Genomic DNA, 26,438 nt, shown 5'->3' on the forward strand with positions numbered 1-26,438 from the left:
AGGCAGGGAGGTGACAATCCACGAAGACTGTTAGGATATTCTACAAATTGGCCAAAAGGTGCATTTCAACAAACTCTGATAACAAGCAGAGCATTGAGGATCTGAGAGGAGATCAGTGATTGCCTACAATATTCATTTGTGGTAAAACACCCTCCTGACCCGTTTCTGATTGCTTATTATTATTATTATTATTTATTTATTTATTTATATAGCACCATCAATGTACATGGTGCTGTACAAAGTAAAACTTTGCTTTGTTTTGTTATGTGCTGCTGAAGTCTTTCAGTGGTTAAACCTGGGGGCTTCCTATATATTGTCTTTGCCCCGGGGTGGTTCTGAATCTGCACTTCATTGGTTATATGATGCTCCGCTAATTCAGAGACACCCCAGGGCAAAGAGCTGAAGATCCGCAGCTGAAAAATTGGGGACTTACCCCAACTTTTCCTGCCCAAGTGATGTCAGCACAGCTCTTCTGCCATCTGTCCTCGCTCTGGTGCTGCGCCAGGGACATTCCTGGGCAGAAGACAACCTCCCATTCGTTGCAGGAAGCTGCATGAGGGAGAGGAGGCGGGCCCAGCAAACCTAATGGCCACTGGAAAGCCCGCACTGCCTCCTCCAGTGGGGATTATTCTCTGCCATCCCGCAGCAGTGATACAGCAGGGTTTGGCATTGGAGCAGCGCCAACTCGGCACCATGAGGGCAGCCTCTGTGGCACCTCTACACGAAGGGTTTGCCCCAGGGTGGCTTCGCAGTAGCAGCACATCATCTACATGACGCACATCATCTACATTGCAAAGCCATCCAGGGGCAAACCCTGGAAACTCTGCTCCAAAAATGTTGGGCACTTACCCCGACTTTTTTGGCAGCAGAGCCGATGGCGCCCCCTGATTGGTCACCATGGGTAGCTCCGTGCGATTAAAAGTAAAATACAAATAAAAAGGGGGGGGAGAGGAGAGGAATAGGGCCATTCCTCCCTCCCTTTTTTATTGTCTGTATCTGCGCAACTGCACAGGTACAGGTAATACAAATTAAAAAATGGGGGGAGATGAATGGTCAGCCAAAGGAAGGAGAGGTAGTTCGCCCCGAGTCCCTGCCTCCTCACATTCACAGAAGTTTGCAAGTCTTTTTCATGCCGTCATTTCATGCCTCTGGCTGCCTTGTTCCTCCCCCTGTTTTTTATTTTTATTATCTGTATCTGTGCAGCTGCGCAGATATAATCAATAAAATAGGGGGAGGAACGGCCATGTTCCTCTCCTCTCCCCACCCCTGTTTTTTTTTACTTTTAAAGACCAGGGAAGTTTGCACTTGTGTTCCTTCCCATGCAGATGCCGTGCAGGAACGCAAGTGTAGGAGCAAGGTGACTCCCGGCGCCAAAGCACCGCTGTAAAGATGGGGGCCTGGTGTCTAAAGTGCAGATTTACTTCTGATAGCATATCTTTTCAGTATCCATAAATAACATTCCAGAACTGCAGTGTTGCTCAAAACCTATGTTTCCCACTTGCTCCCCTTATATGCACTGTTCCATCAAACTTCTATGTATTAGAAGTAAAATCAAAATAGCAGAACAGTCGTCTTCAAAGTGAATGTATAATGGGAAAGGGCCAGGTTGTTGTCAGAGCACAGTTTAGCTTGTGGAAAGCCCTGGAATCTCCAGTTAAAGGATTTCAGGTAGTAGGTCCTGCCTGATGTCTTGGAGAAACTTCTACAGATTTGGGCTAGATAGGAGGACAATGATCTGCCAAGACACAGCAGCTTCATATGTTCGGTGCTCAGTATCCCATTTTCGATATTTGCTTAATGCGCTTGAGTGTTGAATGACGCCTGTTTCCGAGCTCACACATGACCAGCTCACTATGGACATGATGGTTGCCATGTTTAGTTTTTTTCTCTATGTTGTCAAGAACTTTTTTCTCAGATGCAGTGCTCTTAATGGTTGTGCGAATAGGTTGTGTTCATATGTCCTCCTTTCCTCAAGAGAAATCAAGTATGATTGTGAAATTTAAAAGCTCCTTGTTGTAACTAATGTGTGTCCCACCCAGGTCATGTGGTTCTGAATTGGCACTGTGTTATCAATGGGTGGGTGGGTGTGCCTGCACTAAGGCCAGCGGTCATCACTTATGGACATAGTTTGTATTGCTAAACTACTGCAGCTAATTTATTGAGCTAGTTTCCAATCACATATATCACTGCAGTTGTCCAGAAATCTTCCTTGCTAATTGCCAGCTATGCATTCAGACTCCAAAAAGGTATTCTCTCAACTTGGCTTCTTCAAAGGATGGTGTTTTTGAATGCAAAGTTCTTCTTCAGGTCCCCTATGTTTATCCATTCTGTGTGTGTATAGGAGGCAAAATTGTTATCTTAGGGACCATTTCCCAGTAACTGCTATTTATCCATCCTATTTCAAACAAGTTTCGTAAACCTGTTTCTTAATTTGGGTAGGTTCCAGTTAGGATGTTATGAGAACTTGCTAAGTATGTAATGGGTACCATTTTCCTAAATATTCTAAGAACTTTGTTCAGTATTGTTTCTTGGAGCCATCCTGAGTTGTAGAAACCTTGTTGCCTGATGTTCTTTTTCCAGGAAATATAGGCATTTTCATAGGATGGCTCTTTTCCACAAAATGGCTGAAACTCAGTTCATGCTTTGTGGCAAGCAGACTGATGATGGCCAACAACTGGAGGTAGACAGAAGAGACCTTGGTTCTGTAGTTCTCTAATATGCGTTTTCTCTCTTCCTTTAGGTTTCTACACTGGTTGGCTTTTACCAGCAGCTGTTGTAGGGACACTCGTCTTCATAATAGGCATCTTTATGATGTTTGATGACATCCCTACGTAAGTGTCAACTCTTTCCTTGCTCCTCCTTCCTCACTTCTGTGCTCAGGGGAACTATGATCAAGCTAGATGGTTTGGTGACACCGCCTTTTTCACATGGGCATTGCACACAGTTTTGGAGCAGTGTGTGTCTTTTCAAGGATGCTTCCAGACATGGCTTTTATGGTGACATTGCCCTGGCTTATTTGCATAATTTTATGGAGGCGGTCAGATGATGTTGTCTTCCACTTGTAACCTTCCGGTGTTTTCCCGCTGCTGCTTCCATCTCTTTTCTTACTGCAGAAAACCCATTAAGGAAAAAAGATGGAATTGCAGCACAATGCCTTTTGATTGGTAGTGTTAGGAGCCCTCCGTCTGGAAGGATCCCAAGTTTCCCACGAGCCAGCGTGAAATAACCTGACTAATCAGATTTCTACTGTTTAGATCCACAAGGCTCATTGGAAATGTGCTTCTCGGAGACAGGATGTGAATGGTGGCTTTGCTACTTACCTGATATCTGTGCAGCCAGAGTTAAGTGGGGCCTAAGGCGGTTACACTTATCCCTGCAAAAATGGGAGGAAAAACACTCTTAGGAACAGAAAAACAATGGCTAAAGAAGCAAAAGAGTTCAGAAGAGAAGCTAGGAGTCAGTCTGGTGGGTTAACTGTCCTCTTTCCCCCACCTTTATTGTTGTTCTCCATATGAACTACAGACAAGAGATCTGTACCAGCGGTGGTAAATACCAGATGTGCCCACTCTGCAAAGTCTGCCCTTACTGGAACCTCTCCTCCATCTGCACAATGTTTAAGGTACAGTACATAGCTGTGAAGAAACGCTCCGATTAAAAACATGTAATACTTTTATTAACACGTTATTAAAGCCACCAGAGTGCTAGATGATACCCCCAGTGTGTGCTCAATTTGAAGCAACAGACATACCATATGTTTCTTTACTGTAGTTCCTCCGTCCTCCTGTGGGGGCAAAACCCTGCCAGGTTTGGGACATAACATAGCTAAAGAGGACGGAGGTGGTGGTGGTGGTGGCAAGGAGGAAATCCCAGCATTCTTTAAAAAGAAAAAAGAGAAAAAAAGAAGTCTCACAATCAAAGGATCATCTAACTAAAAGTGCATTGAATTGTTAACAACATAGGTCTTTAAAAAACCTTTAAAACACAGAGAAAGAAAGAGACAGGGGTAAGTCATCTCCAAGACTCAAATTATTCTAATAACAAATCCTCACATTCAAGATCTTCCACTACAAACCAACATAGGCATAGCAAGAACACAGTGGGTTTCCCACAGGCAGCTGGTTGGCCGTTGTGTGAATAGAATGCTGAATAAGATGGAACCTTGGTCTGATCCAGTGTGGCTCTTCTTTATGTTCTTAAGACCAGCATACAACAAAGTCATCAAGGGCACGTGCCCGATCAGTGAGCTATGATCCTCCCCTGTTTTGCATAACTGTGCCTATTGAGAATGAGTAACTTCCCTCTCCATCTTCTTACTGAAAGCTGCTACACAGGATATGCCAAGATAAGGAGCTTGGTTTAGAGGATTCCATTTGGTACAGACAATTTCTTCCACGCTACCTGCCTTGAGAATATGTGTGTGTGTGCACTTGTGTGCGTGGTTTGGAGGAAATCCCAACAAATATTCACCATGTGCTGGTAGCTGTCACATTTAAAACAATTTGTTTCAGCCTCTCACATGACTTAACATAACTTTTGGGATTTGGTGGTTGTTTTAGTGCACAATATAACTAATTATTTTGGGGGCATAATATAACTACCTCCCTTTTTTTGAGGGGGTGTGTCTTGGCCCATATTCAACTGCAATTCCTGTCTGTTTGGGGTTTTTTTTCCCCCAGGCTGGTCGTCTTTTTGACCATGGAGGGACTGTCTTCTTCAGCATCTTCATGGCTCTGTGGGCAGTCACTTTCCTCGAGTACTGGAAGCGAATGAATGCTACCCTGACGCACCGCTGGGACTGTTCAGACTTTGAAGATATTGAGGTACTGGCTTTGGGGACCCCTAAGCACAACTAAAATCCAAAACTGACATAGAGTACACTTCAGATTTCTCTCTCTTATAGGAACGTCCACGACCCCAATTCACTGCCATGGCTCCCATGACAACTAGAAATCCCATCACTGGAGAGGAGGAACCCTATTTCCCCAAGAAGAATCGTTTCAAGAGAATCATTGCTGGATCAATGATCATCATCATGATGGTGAGGGAGCTGTTGTTTGGGGGTGGAGCTGTCAGATAACGCTGAGGGCTTCTCCATGGGTAGCAAAGATCCTGCAGCCTTATCAGGGCTTTGATTTCCAGCGTCTTCGCAGGTTTAAGGGTCAGCACAATACATGCGCTCCCCACCACCTTGCTTTTGCTGGTTCCTTCCCATATGTTTCACTTTTACTGCCAGCACATGGCGCTGCTTTATAGCGCGTTTTGCATTTATTACTGCATTTTCGGGGGGTTATAAAATGGCAGATTCCCACTTAAAAACAGTGGGAGAGGCATGTTGATGATGGCATGAAAAAGACTTGCAAACTTCCGTGAATGGCCAATCATGAGGGTGCAATAAATCGATCGCATGGCGAAGCTTTGAGTCTCGAGGCCTAAAGGTTCCTTTAGCGAATACCCATTTAATCACAATTTCCTTTGCTAATCTTCATTCAGACAAGAAGGCGATAGGAGTAAAATCCATAGCCCTTTGGAGAACATAGCAGCTGAGGTGGAGGGTGGGGGGGAACACTTATCTGGAAGTTGCAGAAGGTGCATGCCTTGGAGTTAATTTTAGAAGTTCAGGCACAGCCATTCTTCCTGTTCCTCCTGAATGACTGTGGCCAAAAGCAGCAGCTCGGGTGGGAGTGGAGACATGGCACTATTACCCCCAGCTGCATCTCATGGGAGGGCATATAGGAGAACTACAGGATAACAAGAAGGTAAAATGCAGTTATAAGATTGCAGGTTGGACTAAATGATCACTCAGAGTACCTTCCAATCCTGTGATTCTGTGTTTGCCAAAGAAGGACTATTTAAGACAGGAGAGCAGAAGCTTAAATTAGGCCTCCAGACACCCCAATCTAGTCTTCTGGGAGTCCAAAGAAGGTTATGCCCCCTTCCCACAACCACCAGTGGATTCCCATTATTATTATTATTATTATTATTATTATTATTATTATTATTATTATTATCTTTATTTATATCCCACCTTTTGTCCAATGCTGAGCCTTAAGGCGGTATTACAAAATTTAAAACATGAACAAAAAATCCCTATAAATAGAGATACACAAAAGTTAAAACCATATTAAACTTATTCCAATACTAAAACATTTAAACATTTAAAATGACAATTTTAAAAGTCCTTGGACAGACAGAGGTCCAGACCAGTTTTTCTCCAATCTAAAAGGATGCATTGCCTCTCCTAAGATTTAATTACTGGCAGTAATAATTTCAAACTAAAACATGCTGGTATTTTCTGTCTTTTTTTGTGAGTTTTGACCCTGCCCCCTTTTGCTTTTGGTCCTGCCCACTGCTGGCATCCGGCCCTTGAGAGCTTTTCTAAAAGAGATTCTGAACCCCTAATTTAAGAGGACAAGACTGGTTTGGTAACATCTGGTTCAGCCTTTTACAGTCCTTTTGTAAGGATTAATAACATCTGTGTAGTACCTCAAACACTCTAAAGCAGCCTTCCCCAATATGATACATTCCAGATGTGTTGGTCTGCAGTTCCCATAATTCCTACCCAGCATAGCTATTGGCTGATTCTCACAGGCAGTCACCAGGTTTGGACACACTGCGGCTTGTCCTGTGTTATTATGGGGCCTGGTGCACTTGTGATGTCCATCAAGAATGAAATTTCTCAAAACCTTGATCTCTCTGTGTTATATAACCCATGTGTGTTATTTAACCCACGATGAGCCACAGCACCCACAGATGCCAAATTGCATATGCAACCCCACCTCAAGTTGTTTAACCCTTGCATTATCCCATGCTCACCGGGTACACATGTTATGACAATCCCTGAGCGGGGGTTGACTATTCAAAATGGCGTTCAGACGTGCCCTGCATGCATTGCAGCCTCAGCGTAGATTAAATAACCCTCAATGGGCTGTCTTGTCATGTGAACAGCCCCAGTCTTTGAATCCCTCGTCTCAGACCCCTACCCCTGCAGATGAATTGCCTTTTCAGACGAACATCCGTGGCCGTTAAGAAACATTACATTTTTGTGAAATCCCAGACACTAACCTAGGGGTGGGCAGCCTACAGCCTTAGGACCACATGCATCCCACAGTTTAATTTCCAAAGGCTTCTTGATGAGATCAGTTTTGACCTTGGCCAAGAGGCACCTGTCCGTTCTCTGGTAGCTTGCTGAGCAGGAAGGAACAGGGAAAGAGAGAAAATGGGGTGGCAGGAGAGAATGAAAAAGAGTTGGCAGAAAAGGAAAGGGGGTGACACACACCCCAAATCATTTTGGCTCTGGCCCTCATTACTGTTCGTTTCAGCTCCATCCCCCGCTGACATGCAGCTGTCAACAGAAAACATGTTGTCTGCTCTTGCTGTGATCAGGCAAAGCCGCAGTGAGATACTCATTCACTAGAAACACTACATTTTTGTGAAATCCCAGACACTAACCTAGGGGTGGGCAGCCTACAGCCCTAGGACCACATGCATCCCACAGTATTTGAAAGACCGTATTCTCCCTTATGAGCCTGCCCGTGCTTTGAGATCTTCTGGAGAAGCCCTTCTGTCAGTCCCACCATCTTCACAGGCAAGCTTGGTGCGAACATGGGGGAGGGGCCTTCTCGGTGGCTGCTCCAGTGCTCTGGTACTCTCTTCCCGGAGAAGCTAGGCTGGCTCCCTCCTTGATGGGCTTTTGGAGGCAGGCTAAAACTTGTTTGTTCCAGCAGGCCTTTGGAGAATAATCTGGCCCTCCATCTATGTTAATGACTTATAATTTTGTTGTGTATTTTAAACGTTTATGTATTATTATTATTATTATTATTATTATTATTATTATTATTTTGTACATTTTTTCCCCTAGGTTTTACAATGTATGTTTTAAACTTTGTAAGGCCTCCTTGAGGGCCAGTATTGGGCAAAAGGCGGGATACTAATAATAATAATAATAATAATAATAATAATAATAATAATAATAATAGAACTGGAATTGCATGATTACTGTTTGTTCTGCCCGGCTCTGTCTGCAGATTGCTGTGGTGGTGATGTTCCTGGTTTCCATCATCCTTTACCGGTCCATCATTACCATCATCGTATCCAGGTCTGGGCACTTCCTCATCGTGGCTTCGGTAAGACACCTGTGTGGCTCCCTTGCAGACTGGCTTTGTTGTGCCATCTGCATTTGGACCTCACATTCTCTCCCCTTTGCCTCCCGTAGGCGTTTCGTATTGCCAGCATCACAGGCTCAGTGGTGAACCTCTTCTTCATCCTCATCCTCTCCAAAATATACATCGCACTGGCACATTTCCTGACCAAGTGGGGTAAGTGGGCTGCATTAGGGAGCGCTAGAGCAGGTCCTGAGCCTCACGCCCTGACTTCTTGAAACAAGAACATAAAACTAACGCTTGAGTTATAGGAGAAAGGACATGGGAACTTCAGTGAAATCCACAAGACCAACTCCCCCCACTTATAGCCAAAGCATATCCCCATAGCCCTCTAAAAAGCAGGTGTTTAGGGGGGCAGGCCTCTTCAGCTCCTCTGCAATTTCAGCATTGCATTAAATGCATTTTAAATAGCTGAACACTAGCTGAACACTAGGTGTCAATGGAGTAAGTTTCCCAATCCGAAAACAGGTCTAAGGAATTGACAGTCTCTGTTCAGCAACATCAGAATTGCTCAAGAGTTTCTTAAGAATTAAGTACATGTTTAATATACTTCTAACTTTTGTATATCTCTATTTATAGGTTTTTAATGTATATGTTTTAATTTTTGTGATGCTGCCTTGAGGCCCAGCATTGGGCAAAAAGTGGGATATAATAATAATAATAATAATAATAATAATAATAATAATAATAATAATAATAATAATAATGAATTTGCCCACAATTTGTGAGTTTCCAAAATACTCCCCCCCCGCTAGTGCTGTTTTAATTTACTGTCAACCAATAAAGTTTGTATTGTCACTCCCACTTCCTTTGCATTACCCCATCTATGCCCCGTGTTGTAGTAAAGATACAAATGGGTAGTTTGTTTTAATACAGGTGCCTGTTTTGCAGTAAGTGGTCCATGATTCTTGGGGGCTATCTTCACGGCGCCGGGTTGACACTGCCTCCCTCTCAAACCCTGTGCTTTCCCTCTCCCAGGGCAGTGTTGGGTTTCTAGGTGGCCATCTGGCAACCAGAGCTGCCCCCGCCCTTTTCCTGGTGGAAAGCAACCAATCACCAGTTGCCTTCCACCAGGCACCACCCCCAGATTGGCCTTGGAACAACATAATGACTATGATTGAAAAAGTCAAGATAAAGCCCCGACTTTTTCAAATTGCAGCATTGCAGGAAAGCCCTGCAGTGGCTGCGAAGCTGCTCCTGCATTGTCTAATCGGCGCACTGCAGATGTGCGGCCACCGTGGGGCTTTCCACACCTATAGACAGCCCCTTGGATAGTAACTGGAAGAGTTACCAGTTTCTTGCCTAAAGTTGCCTACTTGTTTGTATATATGTTGTTTTAAAGTTACAGATAGGTCAGTGCTTTAATTATAGGGGACAGAATTTCGTGAATCTATAAGCCCCTTTTTCTGATCCCTCTTAGCTTTCTAAAAAATAGAGCACTGCAAAACTATGTGCCTAGACTACTACACTTTCTGGTTATCTGGTGTTGGAATGTGGACAATTAGTGAACCATTTAAAATTCATCCTAAAAAGTTGTAAACAGAGCAGGAATAGGAGTGGTCTTACTAGACCACAGTATGCTTCACCTCTGCAAGCATCAATATTGTGGTCAGGAAAACCTCCATGAAAATGCTTTCCAGCAGTTGCGTTACCATTTGCTATTATGTGAAAGGAGGACCTGATAAACTAGTTTCAAAACTGCCAGAGGAAGAAAGAATGGATAAGGAGAAATTTTAGTAGGCTGAAGCAGAGCTCTGCTTCATGGCTCCATCGCTGCCCCCCCCCCCCCATGTCTGCACATTGAGCATGAATGACTGCAAACGGGCACCTATGTGCAAGCAGCTCCTCATGCATAGGCACACTGGAGTATCAGGAGTGCCAATTGTGCTGGTGTCCCAACCACACACGAGCAGGCACCCTTTTGCAGACTGCGGGGCGGGGAAGATGTTGCTGCCCCACTCTGCCCTCCATGCAATAGCCCTGTGTGTAGCAGGAATGTGTGAGCAGGACTTAAATCAGAACTAAATTCCAGATTCTTTCTACAAAGTACGTGTAACCCACAATGTACATTAGAATCCTGTGACTTGTAGACTATGCGTGGGGGTGGGGGGGTGGGATTTGAGCCATCTAGAATCTTATTCAGATAAGCCATTAAGGATGCACCCCAGCATGGTTGATCACCAGGTAGGCCTGGAGGGCACCCACCATTCCCATGACATCTATTTTATGTTTTTCTGCCACAGAGATGCATCGTACCCAGACCATGTTTGAAGATGCATTCACCTTTAAGGTGTTTGTCTTTGAATTCATCAATTTCTACTCTTCTCCCATCTACATTGCCTTCTTTAAGGGCAGGTGAGTTGTTTTGGGGATGGCCAGCTTTTCTAACTCAAAGTGGAAGCAACGCTCCTTTGTGGCATAGAGATGCTTGAAAGCCTTATATCTGTACCAAAGAAATAGGATGCCCCAACTAAATGCATGCATTTTTATAATACCCTATCTATCTGTAAGGCCCTTTTTATAACATAAAACCTGGTGCCTTAGTCAGAGCAGCTTTGCTTGCCCTGCTTCCTCCCCAATGGGGGAAAGTGTGGGGCAGGTGAAGGCGAGTCCCTCGTCAACTGGTGCACCGAGCTGGTCCTTCAGCCGTGACCCAATGATATGACTTGCTATGGACATGTACACTGATATCATCATGCCTTTGGAGAGCTATGGAGGGGGCATCTGGCCCCACACCCAATTTCAGTTCTCCACCCCTGATTTAGACGGGTATTCAGAGACAAAAGCCAGGATGTAGGCAGGTTCATGCCTCACAGCGGGGTTCTGAAAACCCAAACACTCTAGATGGCGCTGTTGAGCTACGTCAGACTATAGGGGTTTGTCCCAGACAATGCCATGCTTACCAAAATGGCCCTTTAACCCTAGCACAAACCTATGATGTCATCACACTGCATTGGCAATAGCAAACTCTGTGTTGGTACAGGATGACTTTACCATTTTCTAGGCTACTAAGGAGGGGGCAGAGCTCAAGAAGGTCAGGGTGGGAAGGGGAGGGCCTGCAGGTTTTGCTTTGCTGGTGTAGATTTGGCCTTGCTTGCTCCACCATCCCTCTCCTCATCAGTAGCTGGGTTCAGTGGAAATGTGAGTATTTTCCTAATGTGACCAGGCTAGCAGTTCTGGAACAGTGCTTAGATGAACCAGAGCTGCAGATTCAGCAGCAGTCCTGCCTACAATCCATTAGTGTTGTGAGTGATGGAGAAAAGTGTAGTACTGTGGCCATCTACTGCCCCAATGCAGTATAGCAATGTGAATCCTGGGTGAGTTGTTGTTACAGGTCAGACTCAATATACAAGCCTTGGGGGCTGCATGTGTCAAATAAGTTAGCTACAGCTTGCGATGTTTGTGATCTGTATAAAGGATGATTTAAAGCCCTGGATCTCAGTGATCGCAGGATGCAAATTTGGGGGAAAGGCGCTGTCTTCAGGCATAACTAAACATTAAGCACAAATAGCGAAACCTCATTGGCCTTTAAAAAAAAAAGCCTGCTTCAAGATGGGGTCATTTGAAGTTGAGAAACCCAGGAGGGAGTTCTTATTTAGTAACTAAATATTACATATCAGTGTGTGCAACAAAGCCCACCGCACCCTCTTGAAGACATATTTGAAACTCCATGAGGTTCGGGGTGGGTGGGAGGAGCAATTTGGAGCAAAGAATGGATAGGTAGGGGATAGTTGAACACTCCCTGGGTATCTATCTGCTTTAAGTTGCTCCCTCCCAAAGCAGCCTTTCTCTTAAAAGGGCCACTGGGGTTTGTTCCATACAATTTTGCTACACCTCAGAGAGAGATAATTCAAAGTGTCTCCGCGTGATTGTGTGATTTTGCTGTTTACAGTGCCAGTAGGATTCTTTTCATGTATGCTGCTTCAAAATGAAACATGAGATTCTAGTGGGTTGCAGAGATTCTAGAGGTTCCTTGGTTTCTGTTCATTGGGGTCAATGAGAGTTCCCCACCTCCGCCAAGGCTAATAGCAATGCAGGGATTTTCATTGGGATTGCAGTGGAGGGAGGGAAATGCTCTGGTTCCTAAAAAAATGTCCCTCACATGCCTGCTATTAAGCTAGCTAGTTAAATACATACATACATACATACATAAACATCCCTGACATGATCGCTAATGATGCATTTATCATCACTCGTACTTTGGCCCAAAGAGAGCTGTGGGAGCGGTTTTAAGGAGGGGATCAGACCATGCTGGGAAAGGTGCATTATTGGTAAACCCAATTCAGGAGGTTGCATGAGTGTTAGACTGTAAGACTTTCGTCCATGGTATGTCACCACAGGACTCATCCCTTGGTGAACTAGAACACAGAAGAAAAGAAGCAACACTGTGTGGATTGGGTCTAGATCCAGGAATAAAATGATACACAGAGGTTCGCATCTCGTGTGGTAGCTTCTGTTTCTTTGACCAATGAAAATTAGCAAATGGGTTGGGATAAAGGCTTGATTCATGTCAGTTATCAAAAAGTTAGCGGGAGAATTGGAAAATGTCTGCAAGAGAGGTGTGCATTGATTTTAATATCTTAGGCTTGGGTTGAAGAGGAGCACACATATAACTTCCACTGACAGTTATACAGGAAGGAATTTGGACAGAAAATCTTTAATCTGATGTCAGAACTACGCTCCACCTCCCTTGATTTGAAAGGAGAGCTGTACAGTTCTTTTCTGGATGGTGCGTTATGCAGTGGCCCAGATTCAGTCCAGCCACTGCTGTAGAGATGAGTGTTAAACATAAAGGAAGCAAGCTGGGATCACAGTGTACTGCTCACTATGTGATTTTCCCCTTATTTATCTCTCTTGTTTATGTTTTGTGCCAATATTATAAAGCTAAGAAATAAAAGAGTAGTAATGGCACAATATTTAGAAGGAAGTGCATAGTTTGGAGGAAGATGGCTTTGTCCCCACACCCTGCACATGTGTGGTTTGACTTGCTTGAGCCATTTGAACCTCTTTCTACTCAGGATCCCTCAATACTTTGCTCTTTTCTATGCTTATGGGCTCCTTCACACAGAGCTTACGTAGTGCAATCAAGATTGGTTACTCATTGACGTTTGCGGGTCCTTTTCACAACGTTGTCATCCTCCAGTGCTTCTCCACCATTTTTACATTTATTCCTCCATGATTTAACTCACCCAAAATGCATTAACTAATATACACCACCATCAAAGAGCTGGTGTAATCCAGATAGCGCAATATTGTTGTAATGTTGCAGCACCATCTGCTGGCTGTATAAATGGAATATATGAAACTTCCCCACAAAAGCAGCAGCCAAAAAAGGGGGGGAAGGGGAAGCATGTGTATTGTGCTGATTGTAATCCTGGAAACACTCGACAAGAAGAAAGCCTAGTAAGGGTGCGGGATTTTTGCTTTAATGTAGAGAAGCCCTGAGACACTTTCAAGCCTGGATTGTCCAGGGTGAGTCATTTGGGGCAGCAGGTTGAATGATTCAGCTTTGTTCTGGTGGTGAGGCAGTAGATGGCATGGCCTCTACCAACTTGTTGTTTTTGTGGGTGGTGTCCTCAGTGGTGTAGTGGAGCCAGGATTCACAAAGATGGACCACCAGCATTTTTTGTTTAACAGGGACACTGATGCAGGATTTCATTCTGAGCAATCTTCTCAGTAGCTGGGGTGGGTGTGGGATGGATTTCCCCAGCAATGGCATTGGTTAATTTATTTTTTATTTATTTTTATTACATTTGCATACTTCCCAATATTTGAAGCTCTCTGGGTGTTTTACAACAGTTAAAACACACCAACGTGATAAAACATAATATAAAACTTTTAAACGTTTAAAATTATGGTATAAAACGAGAGTAAAACAATGATATATTGTTGTGAGCTCTCCCTGTTGTAATACAAAGTATTTTGCGGTGCCCTTGGTCTTGAGCCATTAGCTTTATGAAAGAGCTGCTCGTGGTGGATGTGAAAACTGCTAGAATTGGTTTGTTGATATCGATCAATACAGCTGCCTGCATTTTTGGACTCTCCTTGGAAGAGTGGCTACATGGGCTGTCATGATGATCACCTACACTTCCAAATGTACCACTACGCCACCCGGTGTCCCACGATGTGCGAGTGCGGCAGGAGGGGGCGGGTGTTTAATCCAGTAGTAAAGAAAGCCAGAGCCAAGTATTGCAATTGACTGCCTCCTCCTCATAGAATCATAGAATAGCAGAGTTGGAAGGGGCCTACAAGGCCATCGAGTCCAACCCCCTGCTCAATGCAGGAATCCACCCTAAAGCATCCCTGACAGATGCTTGTCCAGCTGCCTCTTGAAGGCCTCTAGTGTGGGAGAGCCCACAACCTCCCTAGGTGACTGATTCCACTGTTGTACTCCTCTAACAGTCAGAATTTTTTTCTTGATGTCCAGCCAGAATCTGGCTTCCTGTAACTTGAGCCCGTTATTCCGTGTCCTGCACTCTGGGAGGATCGAGAAGAGATCCTGGCCCTCCTCTGTGTGACAACCTTTCAAGTATTTGAAGAGTGCTATCAGGTCTCCCCTCAATCTTCTCTTCCTCCTTCTCTTCTTCAGGTTTGTAGGCTACCCAGGCCACTACAACAAATTGCTCGGCATCCGCAATGAGGATGTGAGTATCTCGGCAGAGACTAGGAAATGGGATGGGATCTCACCCCAAGTAAACTATATGGAACGTGGCTGATTAAAGGGTGGGGGATAAAACTGATCTGTAATAAACAAACAAAACAAAACACAGAGTTCTCTTTGTTAAGGAAATAGGGTCCAGCTGGCTCCAGCCATATGTCAGCCTCAAGCTCAGTGTTGAGAGCATACTTTCTCCACAAAGGCCAAAAAGATCCCCTCTTCTTGCTCCATCTATTCAGTGGGAAGCCCAGGTTCCATCCTGCCCTCTCCAATATTCTGCAGAGATGGAAGTCTTTGAGATAGGTGTGGTGCACCATAGGGCATTTCTCAAGAGCGTAGGGCAGGGATCACTCTGCCAGTTGGTCCCGCCCCTTCCCCCTGACTGCCAGGCGTTTTTTCCCCCATTCTGAAAGGTTGAAAGTCTCTCCTAAGGCTTAGTTACTGGCAGTAAAATCTTTAAGCTAAAATGTTTGTCTCCATTTTCCATCTTCGTTTGCAAACTCTGTTCGTTTTGCATGAACAGGCAAATTTATTTATTTATTTATTTAAAACATTTATATCCCGCCCTATATCAATAAGATCTCAGGGCTGCGTACAGATAAAAGCATACAGTATAAAAGCAGTAAATATACACAGCACAAATTAAACCATAAACCAAGTTAAAACAATATATAATTTAAAAGCAGTAAAACTATTAAAACTATTAAATTGCGAGAAGAAGAGGAAAAAACACATAGAGAAATCTGGCAAAAAATTGTGTATTTTCCAAAAGTTCAAACTCCCCCCCCCCCCGAAGATACACATTTTTAAATATGTGTATTTTTTAATGCATTTTTTCAAACACGGAGGCATTTTTCAGAATTTGCAAAAGTTTTGGAGAACATGCTCACATCTGCGTTTGGGGTTGCAAACGTGGCATGTTTGCAAAATAAACTAAATTCTTGTGCATCCCTATCCTGGCATATAGAAATCCTAGATTCCAGGGAGAAACGTTCTAGTTTTCTCTGTGTCATATTTGTTTTGCTTTCTTTCATGGAGTGGCATTCCATCATGTAGGCCTTCATATTCCATCTCCAATGCATGATTTGAGGGACTGCTAATGAGTGTCTGCCACATACTATACATTATGCTTCTGTTTTGTCCAGTGTGGTCCAGGTGGCTGCCTCATTGAACTTGCCCAGGAGCTTCTGATCATTATGGTGGGAAAGCAAGTCATTAACAACATACAGGAGATCCTCATCCCGTGAGTGACCTTGTGCTTTGCTGGAATAGTGAAAATTATGCTCAGCGCAGGGGATTTTCTCTGGGTCATTGCCAGAGTGACTGTATGCAATAGTTTAGTCATATAGCCAGGGTATGGGGGATATGCCTTATTTGATTTAGTCATATGAGGAACAGGAAATAGTCCAAGAGGCCAAGAGAGCTGGGACAGTAGGGGCTAGTGGTAATAATACTATGTATTTTAAACCTTAAGAGGCTTGAGCTGGATGACTGGGAATAGAGTACTCTGTTAGAGTCATGGTACTTAAAAACACCCAGATTTGGCCAGTGTCACACACAATAGTCCATTCAGTGTCATCTGTGTAGCCATGGAAAATGAGGACAAATCATATTTGGCAGTGAGAGAGAGAGATTGCCCAAAACTTCTGAAACATCTTTCTCTTTAGTTGCAGTAGCTAGGGGGTGATCCAAGAGTGGGTTACTCCCCCGGCTCGTTTCTAGTCCTAGGTGCTTTGAACTTACAAGTTTTCACAGTGCTCCAGTTCTGTTTTTGCAGATCAGACTAGCAGCCAGCTTCAATATTTATTTATCTGATATTTTATCTGACCCAGACGAGGGAAGCTTCTGCCAATGCAGCAGGCGCTTGTCTGTGGGTGACCTTGGCATATTGTGTTCGGGTCAAGACATTGCACTCCGCTCTGGTCAGTTTGCATGTCCTGCTAAACCATGGTGGCTTAATTTACTCCTGGGGCTTAGTGGTCCATGCATATTCAAGCTGCAACTGCTTGCCATGTTGTGTGAACCCAGTGATGGTGGGTTGTTAGTATGGTTAACAAACTACCCACGATCCATGAGTTGTTTTTAGGATTGTAGGTAGTTTGATAACTGTGCCAACAACCTATGCTCGCTGGCTTCACACAACATAACAAGCCACAGTCAAAGCTTGAATGAACAAAAGTGACCCAGCAACTCACAGTGGTTTAAATAAGGCTACAGTGATTGTGTGAACCAGGTCAATGCTTTAGATGACAAAAAAATGGGCAGTCACAGCTTTAGGTACAGCCTCTCCTGGCCCAAGCACTACCGTTTTCACCGAGCTTCTTCTAGGGTCTGCAGCAGCCCAGCGTTGAATCAAGTAGTGTTCATTTTCCATCCCATCTTGCATCAGCTCTGGCCCACAGCAGATCCAGTGCTACAAATGGGGGGCAATTGGAGTGCTGCTGCAGAATCAGCCTTTCAGTGCCATACCAGGTGTGAGACTGCTGACAGCTCAAGGTAGGGAGGAATGTTCTAACTCCCTGGACAATGTGTAGGTTGAAGAGGAAGCCAAATCCCATATCCATCTTCACAGACCTTGGTCAGAAATGGGTGGGAGCTGCTGCTGCTACCCTTACGTTGTCCTACCCTCTATCTAGAGCCCAAGATCATGTGTGTCTTCAGGGTGCACTTCCTATAGGGCAACCTTCCCTGACCTGGCCCCCTCAAGATGTGGCTGGGGATGATGGAATTTGTAATCCAACCCATCCCAAGGTTGCCACGTCAGGGAAGGCCTGGTCTGGGTGCACAAGGCAGCCACTAATTGGTCCCGCCTCATGGACCAGAAAAGGAAATGACCTGGATGTTCGTAACCATGATCTTCTGCTCTCCACAGGAAGTTGAAAACATGGTGGCATAAACGAGGCGGTCTCTCTAAAAGGAAAAAGGAGGGCCAAGAAACGTTCGTGAAGCAGCACTGGGAGAGTGATTATGAACTGCTGCCCTATGTCGGGCTTTTCGACGAATACTTGGAAATGGGTACGACTCATCTGGGAGAAGGAAAAAGGGATGAGTCACTGAGGACAGTTCACTGAACACTTCTGCTAGATGTATTGCAGCGGTCACAGGATTAGTGATTACAAAATAAATTATTGTGCTAGGGTGACTGGAATGTTACATCTCCCATGTCTTCTATGGCATGGGTGGGCAACTTGTGCCCCCCCCCAGATATTATTGGACTACAAGTCCCATCAGGCCTAGCCAGCCTAGTTCATAGCGAAAGGTGATAGGTGTTGCTGTCCAACAACATCAGGAGGACAACAAGTTGCCCATCTCTGCCCTATGGCTGCACTCCACACGAATGAGTATAATGCCCTGCTTGTGCGTTTCCCACAGGCATCTGGTTGGCCACTGTGCGAACAGAGTACTGGACTAGATGGGCCTTTGGTCTGATCCAGTCTGATCTCTTCTCTTCTTCTTAATGTCTAAAAGCCTCCTGTCTTAAATGCAGTTATGCAGCGTTTCCACACCAGCGTCAGCAGTTTCCCAAAATATGTGGCACTGTCATGGGGGAACTGTGAAGTTCTGTAACTTGTGTCCAATCCCAGAATCCAGAGATGTATCTAATGGCAGTTAGATATCTCTAGTCCAATGTCTCTCTCTGGGTGTGTATGTCTCCTGTTCTTCATTCTAGAGAAGAACTCAGCATTTTGCACTAAAAACACACACAGATAGCAAAAGTACACTAAATAATATTCAGTTCTTATGCCTGCTTCATATTATAAAATTGGAGGTCTCCTGCAGAAACAAAACAAGACAGGGATTCAGTCTGTAACTGCACTGGTGGCTCCCACAGGTCTAGCATGGGAGGAGAAATGCACATTGTGCCTTCTAATAACAGTAATGGTATGGCGTGGGCCAGGGCTGCTCATGATAAAAGGCGGGCTGACCTTCATCGCAACTCACACGGGTTACTTTTGCCTCAGTATTCCTCCCATGCAATACAGAGCTGTGGATTAGCATTACTGCAGGCATAGCCTGAGAGAGACAGAGCGCTGAATGGGGCGAACGTCTTGCCATCTCTCCCACGATATACACACACAGGAATACTCCAGCGTGCTCGTTGTCCCCAGATCCAGTATGGGATACTGTCAATTTATTGCTTCACAATGCAAACTTTGCCAATACTCTGCTATGCTGGGAGCTAAAAAGAAAATCCTGGTTGCTTTTATCTTCAGTAAAAGCTGAGCTGCTTGAGATTTTGAAACAGATGGTAGACCATTCCCCTATTTGTGAAACCATTGCAGCTATGCTGATTTCTTGAGCTCTAATCAACTTCTTTGAGGAGCTGGCCTGTGAATATAGGCCATGCTGGCTGGAGATGATGGAAGTTGTAATTCCAACACATTTGGCGGGTACCAAGTTTGGGAAGGTCAGAGTAGAACATTTCCCAGTCTTGTTGCTTTTTATGCAGGACCACCAGCGGGACCTTATTCGCATAAGATTTTTCTGTGCTCGCCTTCCTTCAGCCTCTGGTTGGTGAAATGTCTTCTTTTTCCCCTCCTTCAGTCCTGCAGTTTGGCTTCATCACCATCTTTGTGGCTGCCTGCCCGTTGGCACCTCTGTTCGCCTTGCTCAACAACTGGGTGGAAATTCGCTTGGATGCCCATAAGTTTGTTTGTGAGTACCGGCGCCCGGTTGCTGAGCGGGCCCAAGGCATTGGCATCTGGTTCCATATCTTGGAGGTCATCACGCACTTGGCAGTCATTAGCAACGTGAGTAGTGCTGGCACAAAGGCTAAGCAATTAAAGCACAGCCTCCCAATGAGGTTACTTTGACTGAAGTCCCTTACTGGGAACTACTGCTCCATCCTACAAAGTCTGTAGCTAGATTATTACCCTGGCCTCCAAGGATGCTTACGATGGATTGTGTTTACTCATCGGTGGCTTCCTTTTCCAAGGTGGTTTAGGATTTAAGATGAAATCAAAATGAGCCAGTTCCAGTTCTCTTGGTGGTGCTAGAATAGACTGGGCCCTTTCCAATGGACAATGTTCCATCTGAGAGCACGTTCACACGTTACTGAATAGGACAACTGCCTGGGGTTACTGCTCACTCAAGTAGTTTATTTGCATGGAGAAGGATATTTCCCCCTAGGTTTATGCCCATCCCAGAGCAGCAGCAGACCAAGAGAGATGGGAGAGAGATCTGTCCCAGCTCTCCCAGCAATGCCACAATTCAGCAGAAGAAAGCATTGAAGAGGGAGCTGCCTGCATTTCCCCATTCAGCTCTGGGTGAGGAGAACCCTCCTGTCTGCCTGGGCCTAGAGGTCTCTTAAGATGGGTGGGTTGTTTTCCCCCAAGTCTGTTGCAGGCTGGTGCCTACTAGAGAGGAGAGAGACTTTTCAGTGTTGGTCACTGGTTGTGGGATGCCATCATCAGAGAGAGGCCTGCCTTGCCCCGATGTGGTGGTGAAGACCTTTTTATTCTCCCAGGCTTTCAGTTTGAAAAATGTGTTGATGCTTTTCAGATCCTTGCACTGCTGCCATTCTCTGTGGTTGGATGTAATCGTTGGCTTTTTAAATTGGTTTTAGATACTACGTTGTTTTACTGCATTAATTTATGTTAAGGTTTTAACCTTTGTTTTGTCAGCTGCCCAGAGAGCTTCAGCTCTTGGACAATATTGAAACCCAGTAAATAAATACATTACAAATACAAAAAGGGTGGGGGCCTCTTTTTCTCTTCTGTCTTATTTCACACCCACTCAGCTAGTTGTTGTGTATATTTATTAATTTATTAATTTTATTTATTAATTTTTAAGGATACAAAGCCTTCCAATGTGGCTTCCAAGTAAAATACAATAACAAAATATTGAAAAATTACTTGTTGGTATCCTTCCCCTAGGGCAATTGGTACCTGTTGGTGGTGGTGGCAGCGGCTGGTGGGGGCTGATTCAGTCCAGCTGGAGTAGGTCTAAGGACTTCTTTGCTTGGGATGGGGAACATCTGGAATGAATCTGGCCCAAGGGTTTTCCCCATCCGGCCTACCAGCTTTCCTCCCAGATTCTGCCCAGTGCTCAGCATTAGAGAAAGGCAACCTTTCCCTAGTGCTGAGTAGGGAAACCCCACTCTCATCTCTGATGACTGATCAGAGATAGCGAGTGGGATTTCCCTGCAGAGTGATAACGGCTCCTTATCTCGAGTATTGAGCAGGGTGTCCCTTCCTCTGTGCAGAGAAAAGGCCTTCTGGCCCTGAGGGCTTCAATTTCTTTGGGGGGAGGGAATGACGTTGGCCTCATTTCCAACAATTGTGTCAACTGCACCCTGTCTACTTGTCCCATAACATGAGCTGTCAAACACTAAGCACGCTCCATTCTGCATTGCCCTATCTTGGTTCTGTTTCTTGGCCATGATACAAGAAGCCAACTGCTCTGCGTCTCTCAACTTGGAGAAAGGAGCCCAATGACATCAGAAGGTGAGTCTGCTGCGGGAGGGAAGGACCCTGATGTCATCCAGCCCCTAGGGATTGACCTGGGAATCAATCTGGCCCCCTCAGGCTAGAATGGCCCCCCACCCCGGCTCTGTTGTATATTATTAGCCAGTGGCTTCTTGTACTGTGACCAAGAAACAACCAAGGTAGTGCTATGCTGAAAAGAGTGAGTTTAATGCTTGATGGCTCTGTGGTGGGACCCACATGTTATGTTCTAAGACAAAGCAGACAGGCTGCAATCGACAAGACTGTTGCAAATGCAGCCAACTTTGTTTTTCCACGAGTAATTGAAGCCATCAGGGCTAGAAGGCAGGTTTAGCCTGAGCATGGCAGTAGAAAATAATGAATTGTTGTAACCTGAAATCCTCAGTGGATTTTTACTGATTTGTCTAATTATTATTATTTATTTATTTATTTATTTATTTATATAGCACCATCAATGTTCCAATGGTCCAATACCCCACCCTTTAGAGTATCTACTCTCACAGGGTGGCTAATAATACCAATTACAAATGACTAAAGCCCCAACAGTGAAGTTCTAATTGAAAAGGGAGGGGCCATAGCACCGGTTTTGCATGGAAAAGATCTCCAGGTAGGACCGCGAAAGGCTCCTGCCTGAAACCCCAGAGAGCCATGGGCAGTCAGTGCAGACAATACTGGGATGAGTGGACCAGTGGTCAGACTTGGTAAGGCAGTTTCTTATGTTCTTAAGACTCTTGCAGAAACTTAACATGGGTCCTGTGCCAAGAATTAGCAGAGGGTCACCAGTGGAGGCTGTTGTCTCCAATGTCAGTGGGGTGGTGAATCTGCTCCGGGTTTCAGTCAGAACTCTAAAGGAGCTTTAGAATTCTGACCGAATCCCAGAGCGGATTCACCACCCCACTGACATCAGAGCCACCAGCCTCCACTTAAGAGTCCCTTAAGAACTGGCACAGTAAACAGCTTTAGTATGCAAGAGACTGAATTTGCTCCTCTTTCTTTTAGGCCTTCCTGATTGCATTCACTTCTGACTTCCTTCCTCGGCTGTATTACCAGTACACTCGTGTCAGTGATCTGCAGGGCTACGTTGATTTTTCTCTGGCTTATGCCCCTAAATCTTTTGTGTTGGAGCAGCAGAATATCACATGCAGGTAGGATCTCACAGCCTTCTGTTTTAGCTCCCTATCTGATGAGGGATATAGGACAGCTACCATTGCTTCCAAAGTTTATAGGGTAAATCTCAAAAGTAGCTTCTAGAAAATAGATTTGAGGTTCAAAGTAAGTTTTCTCAGATCAGATGTTATGAGAATTTGGGGTTGATTTTGTCTGTAAGAATGGATCTTGGCCTGTTGCATATGGAATGACACACCTCACTACTTTGAATTACTGGATGTATCGATTTTAACATACCAACCCTTGGTATATGTGCGCAGTGACTTAATATACCATTTAAGTTGAGATTCACTAAAAGGTTTAAACCAAATACAGTGATATGCACAGTCCTATACGATGCATGATTTCTTGGAACCAAGTCTCAGGTAAGATCAGTGGGGCTTGCTCCTTGAGAGGTGTGTATAGAATTGCAGCCTTGGAAACCCTTATCTTTGGCTTCTTCTTGCCTTGCTTATACTGAAGTGGTAAAGAGAAGTTATATTGCATTAATCCCTAAAGTGGCAGCTGGAATGTAACTGCAATTGCTCTACTGAGTCTGCACCAGGTCAACGAAAGGGAATTCCATGGTTGTTTATGGCAAGAGATGAAGAGAAGCAATTAAAAAAATGAATTTGGATCCTAGAAGAATGTGATGGTTACGCTGGCCACTTGGTGGCTACTTTGCATACTTCTTCAGATTGCAACTCTTCTCTCTACAGGTACCGAGCCTATAGAGAACAAAGTGGCAGGTATTCATTAGATTATTGGAACCTACTGGCAATCCGTCTTGGCTTCATAATTGTATTTGAGGTACGTTTCCCTCCAAAGATCCCCATAAAGCCACTCTCTCAACATTTATGTCCCTTATTCCCATCCACCCAACCATTACAATATTTGACATATACAGTAGCCCTACTTGAGGCTGTACTACATTTTTGGTGTGAATAGGGGTTGCACAGGACTTAATGGTTCTTGAAAGGCCTCCGAGCTGATCTGTTCGTAGCTCCACTTGTCCACAGCTTTAGTGTCATTTGTTTCTGTGTGTTTAAAAATAGTCCTACATCCTAGTAAATGACATGGTTTGTAGCCAATCAAATCTGGATGTATGACATTGAAGGCAAACCAAATTAATTCATACCCTCACTCTTAGTTATTGTTGTTGTCATGGATCCAAATTGTATGTGATGTCATTGCTGGGATGTAGGACTACTAGAAGCTAAAAACAAACAAAAAAAAAGAACAGGGGGGGGCACTGAATGCCCCATATGAGCAGGGAAGGAACTGCCAAAATTTATTCAAGCACAAAACCTTTGGTAAAACGGAAAGCAGTATCTTCTTTGACATTAGCGCTAACATAAATTACATTGCACTAGCATAAACAACCTCTAGGGCACACCGATGGCATTTGCTGGCATGACAGGCTTCTACAGACAACCCATTGTGCCAGCAAACACCACTGGCCTTGCGGTAGAGGTTGCTTATCATTTTGTTCATAGAATTTTGTTAGAAGATGGTCAAGAACTATTTTCCATGGCCACAGAAATTAGGACCTGAAATAATGGGTATAAGTTACAGCTACCTAGATTTAGATTAAAAAGAAGGAAAAACTTCCTGACAGTAAGATCTGTACAACAGTGGAACAGTCTATCTCCAGAAGTTGTGGGTTCTCCATCTCTCATGGATGGTTGAATTGGTTTTTTCCTGCACAGTGCAGAGGGTTGGACTAGATGATCCTAATGGTACCTTCCAACTCAACATTTCTATGATTCTATGTTAGCAAAACGTAATTTACATTAAATTAGTGCTGAATAGAATACTGCCCGCTGTTTCTTTCTTCAGGGGCAATTTAAAAACATTAATAAAATGCATGTAAATAGATAAAAAAATACACTTTAAAAAATAAAAAGCTCAACCATTTAAAAAAAATATTAGAAGTTTGTACCAAATAATTTTCTTGTAAGAATAATCAATTTAATGTATTTCCTACAAGCAATTCCAGAAATGGATCACAAATACCAGGGAAGGCTGCACTTCTATGCATGTTTAGCCAGAAAAAAAGTCCTACAACTCCCAGCATGCCCCAGCTAGGCATACTGGGAGTTGTAGGACTTTTTTTCCTGGCTAAACATGCAGAGGAGTGTGCCCTAAGAATGCTGCATAAAGAAATCATCATTACTGGATGAGGTTATTGCTCCATCCAGTTCAAGTGACAGTCGCTGACTCTTGCAAAACATGCCACTAGCTTGTGCCTTGTTGTATGAATAAGTTCCAAACTCACTTAATGCAGATTTGTACAAACCTGCAGTGGGTCCTGTTTGCATTTGTGAATTAGTAAACGTGGCTTGCATTTGACAACTACAAATGCACATTATTGGCCTGTCTGCTGATTCAAGGGGAAAATGGGAATACAGCCTGGCATTCTATCCCATGTTGGCTTGCTCTGTGCTTATCTAGATTATGAGATCAACTATTTGTTTCTGACTAGTATATGTAAAGGTGTTGCGTTTTCAGACTGGTCTAGTAAGCAGGGAGCATCTTAAGGTACATATGGTTACCACATTTCAGCTTTCTTAGGCTATCCTTGACCAATTTTGGTAAAAACAACAAGACCAAACCAACCACCTTTCTGCTGGATATGTCAAATCAGAGCAGGGGAGTGTTGGTGGTGGGAAATGTAGTCCTCCGGGCCATACATGCAATTGGTTTCTGTGGCCTGTTAGCTTCTTGATTTGCCTGCTCCCATTCATGGTAAGGTGAGCCACTGACCACCTCCTCCATTTTGCCTCTTCCTCCTAGCATGTGGTTTTCTTCATTGCACGTATGATAGATATGATGGTGCCTGACATCCCAGAAGTGGTGGAGATAAAAGTAAAACGAGAACAGTATCTAGCGAAGCAAGCTCTAGCAGAGAACAAGGTAAATTTTCAGGTCTAAATGTGTGTGTGTGTGTGTGTATATATATATATATATATATATATATATATATATATATATATGAATTTGAATTTGTATGAGTGGAAATTAACACCTAAGGCGAAATCCTATGCATATTTAGACAGGAGTCCTACAGCTCCCAGCATTCCGTAGCCAGCATGGCTCATTGTGGAATGGTGGGAGTTGAGGGAGTTTTTTTCTATCGAAACATGCATTGCCCCCTTATTTGTTTTCTGTGTAGACTAATCCTGACAAAAACTAGGTTGCAGCTGCTACAGACCCATATCACTGTCCTTCAGTTGCCTGTTTATGCCCACCACCACCACGCCCTGCTTCCTGCCATTGGTTTTAAGCAGGGAATCCAAATTACTATAGCCACACAGTGACTTGTGGAATATGATGGAGAACCAATGTCTAGATACCCAAAAGCATGAGTGCCCCTATATCCTACACATATTTTTGCTGAATGGCCTTGTTTTACCTCATTTTATGTTGTTTGCTTTTTATTATTTATGTTTACATCATAGTGATTTTCTTGTAACTAACAATCATCTATGTTGGAGCTTTTAAAAAAGCTAGTAAGTGCTAAGAACTTGAAATTTTAGCTAAATGGAGCAGTTTAAAGTCTTTTTGATGCAAAAGAAACAGGCAGTTTCTGGAAAAAGCTTGATATCAAGAATGGAATGCATTCAGCAGCATTTCAACAGAAGAACCTTAACTGCAGGCCTTGTTTCTCTACCTGTGCATATGTGTTTTGTTCATTTAGCAAGAGACCTTTCAAATTCTGTAAAGAACAAATTATTAATTTGTAGCGAGCCAGGTAAGTTATGCATGGTGCCTTACTACTCAATTAACCAGTTTCCTGGTCACTGCGTTGGGAAGTCTTAGTGTCCGTATTCTAGGCTTTAACTGGTAATTTATCAACTAAAACTTAGAATTTGCCCTTTCCAATTAACAATTTTGGAAGCAGTTTTGGTTTTTATATTTTCCACACCAGCCAGTCCCCACCCCCACCCTCCTACCACCACTTTGGCCATCATCTAAACTGATAAGAGTTCTAGAGAATTGGAAAACTTGCACACTGTTTTTTGACAT

The 26,438-nt window shown here is 44.0% G+C and overlaps 1 protein-coding gene across 1 annotated transcript in view; it reads left to right on the top strand.

The window, feature by feature from the left end:
- Positions 1-26,438, top strand: part of ANO7 (anoctamin 7) — a 43,088-nt gene that overhangs the window by 15,964 nt on the left and 686 nt on the right. The window contains exons 9-22 of the mRNA XM_063132265.1: positions 2,741-2,831; positions 3,523-3,619; positions 4,677-4,820; positions 4,901-5,038; positions 8,025-8,123; positions 8,213-8,315; positions 10,403-10,514; positions 14,749-14,803; positions 15,963-16,060; positions 17,690-17,832; positions 19,363-19,568; positions 22,263-22,408; positions 23,129-23,219; positions 25,206-25,325. Of these exons, the coding sequence (XP_062988335.1) occupies positions 2,741-2,831; positions 3,523-3,619; positions 4,677-4,820; positions 4,901-5,038; positions 8,025-8,123; positions 8,213-8,315; positions 10,403-10,514; positions 14,749-14,803; positions 15,963-16,060; positions 17,690-17,832; positions 19,363-19,568; positions 22,263-22,408; positions 23,129-23,219; positions 25,206-25,325 (1,643 nt within the window). The remainder of the gene's footprint in view (positions 1-2,740; positions 2,832-3,522; positions 3,620-4,676; positions 4,821-4,900; positions 5,039-8,024; positions 8,124-8,212; positions 8,316-10,402; positions 10,515-14,748; positions 14,804-15,962; positions 16,061-17,689; positions 17,833-19,362; positions 19,569-22,262; positions 22,409-23,128; positions 23,220-25,205; positions 25,326-26,438) is intronic.

The sequence above is a fragment of the Elgaria multicarinata genome, chromosome 8, assembly GCF_023053635.1.
Source record: "Elgaria multicarinata webbii isolate HBS135686 ecotype San Diego chromosome 8, rElgMul1.1.pri, whole genome shotgun sequence".
NCBI lineage: Eukaryota > Metazoa > Chordata > Lepidosauria > Squamata > Anguidae > Elgaria > Elgaria multicarinata.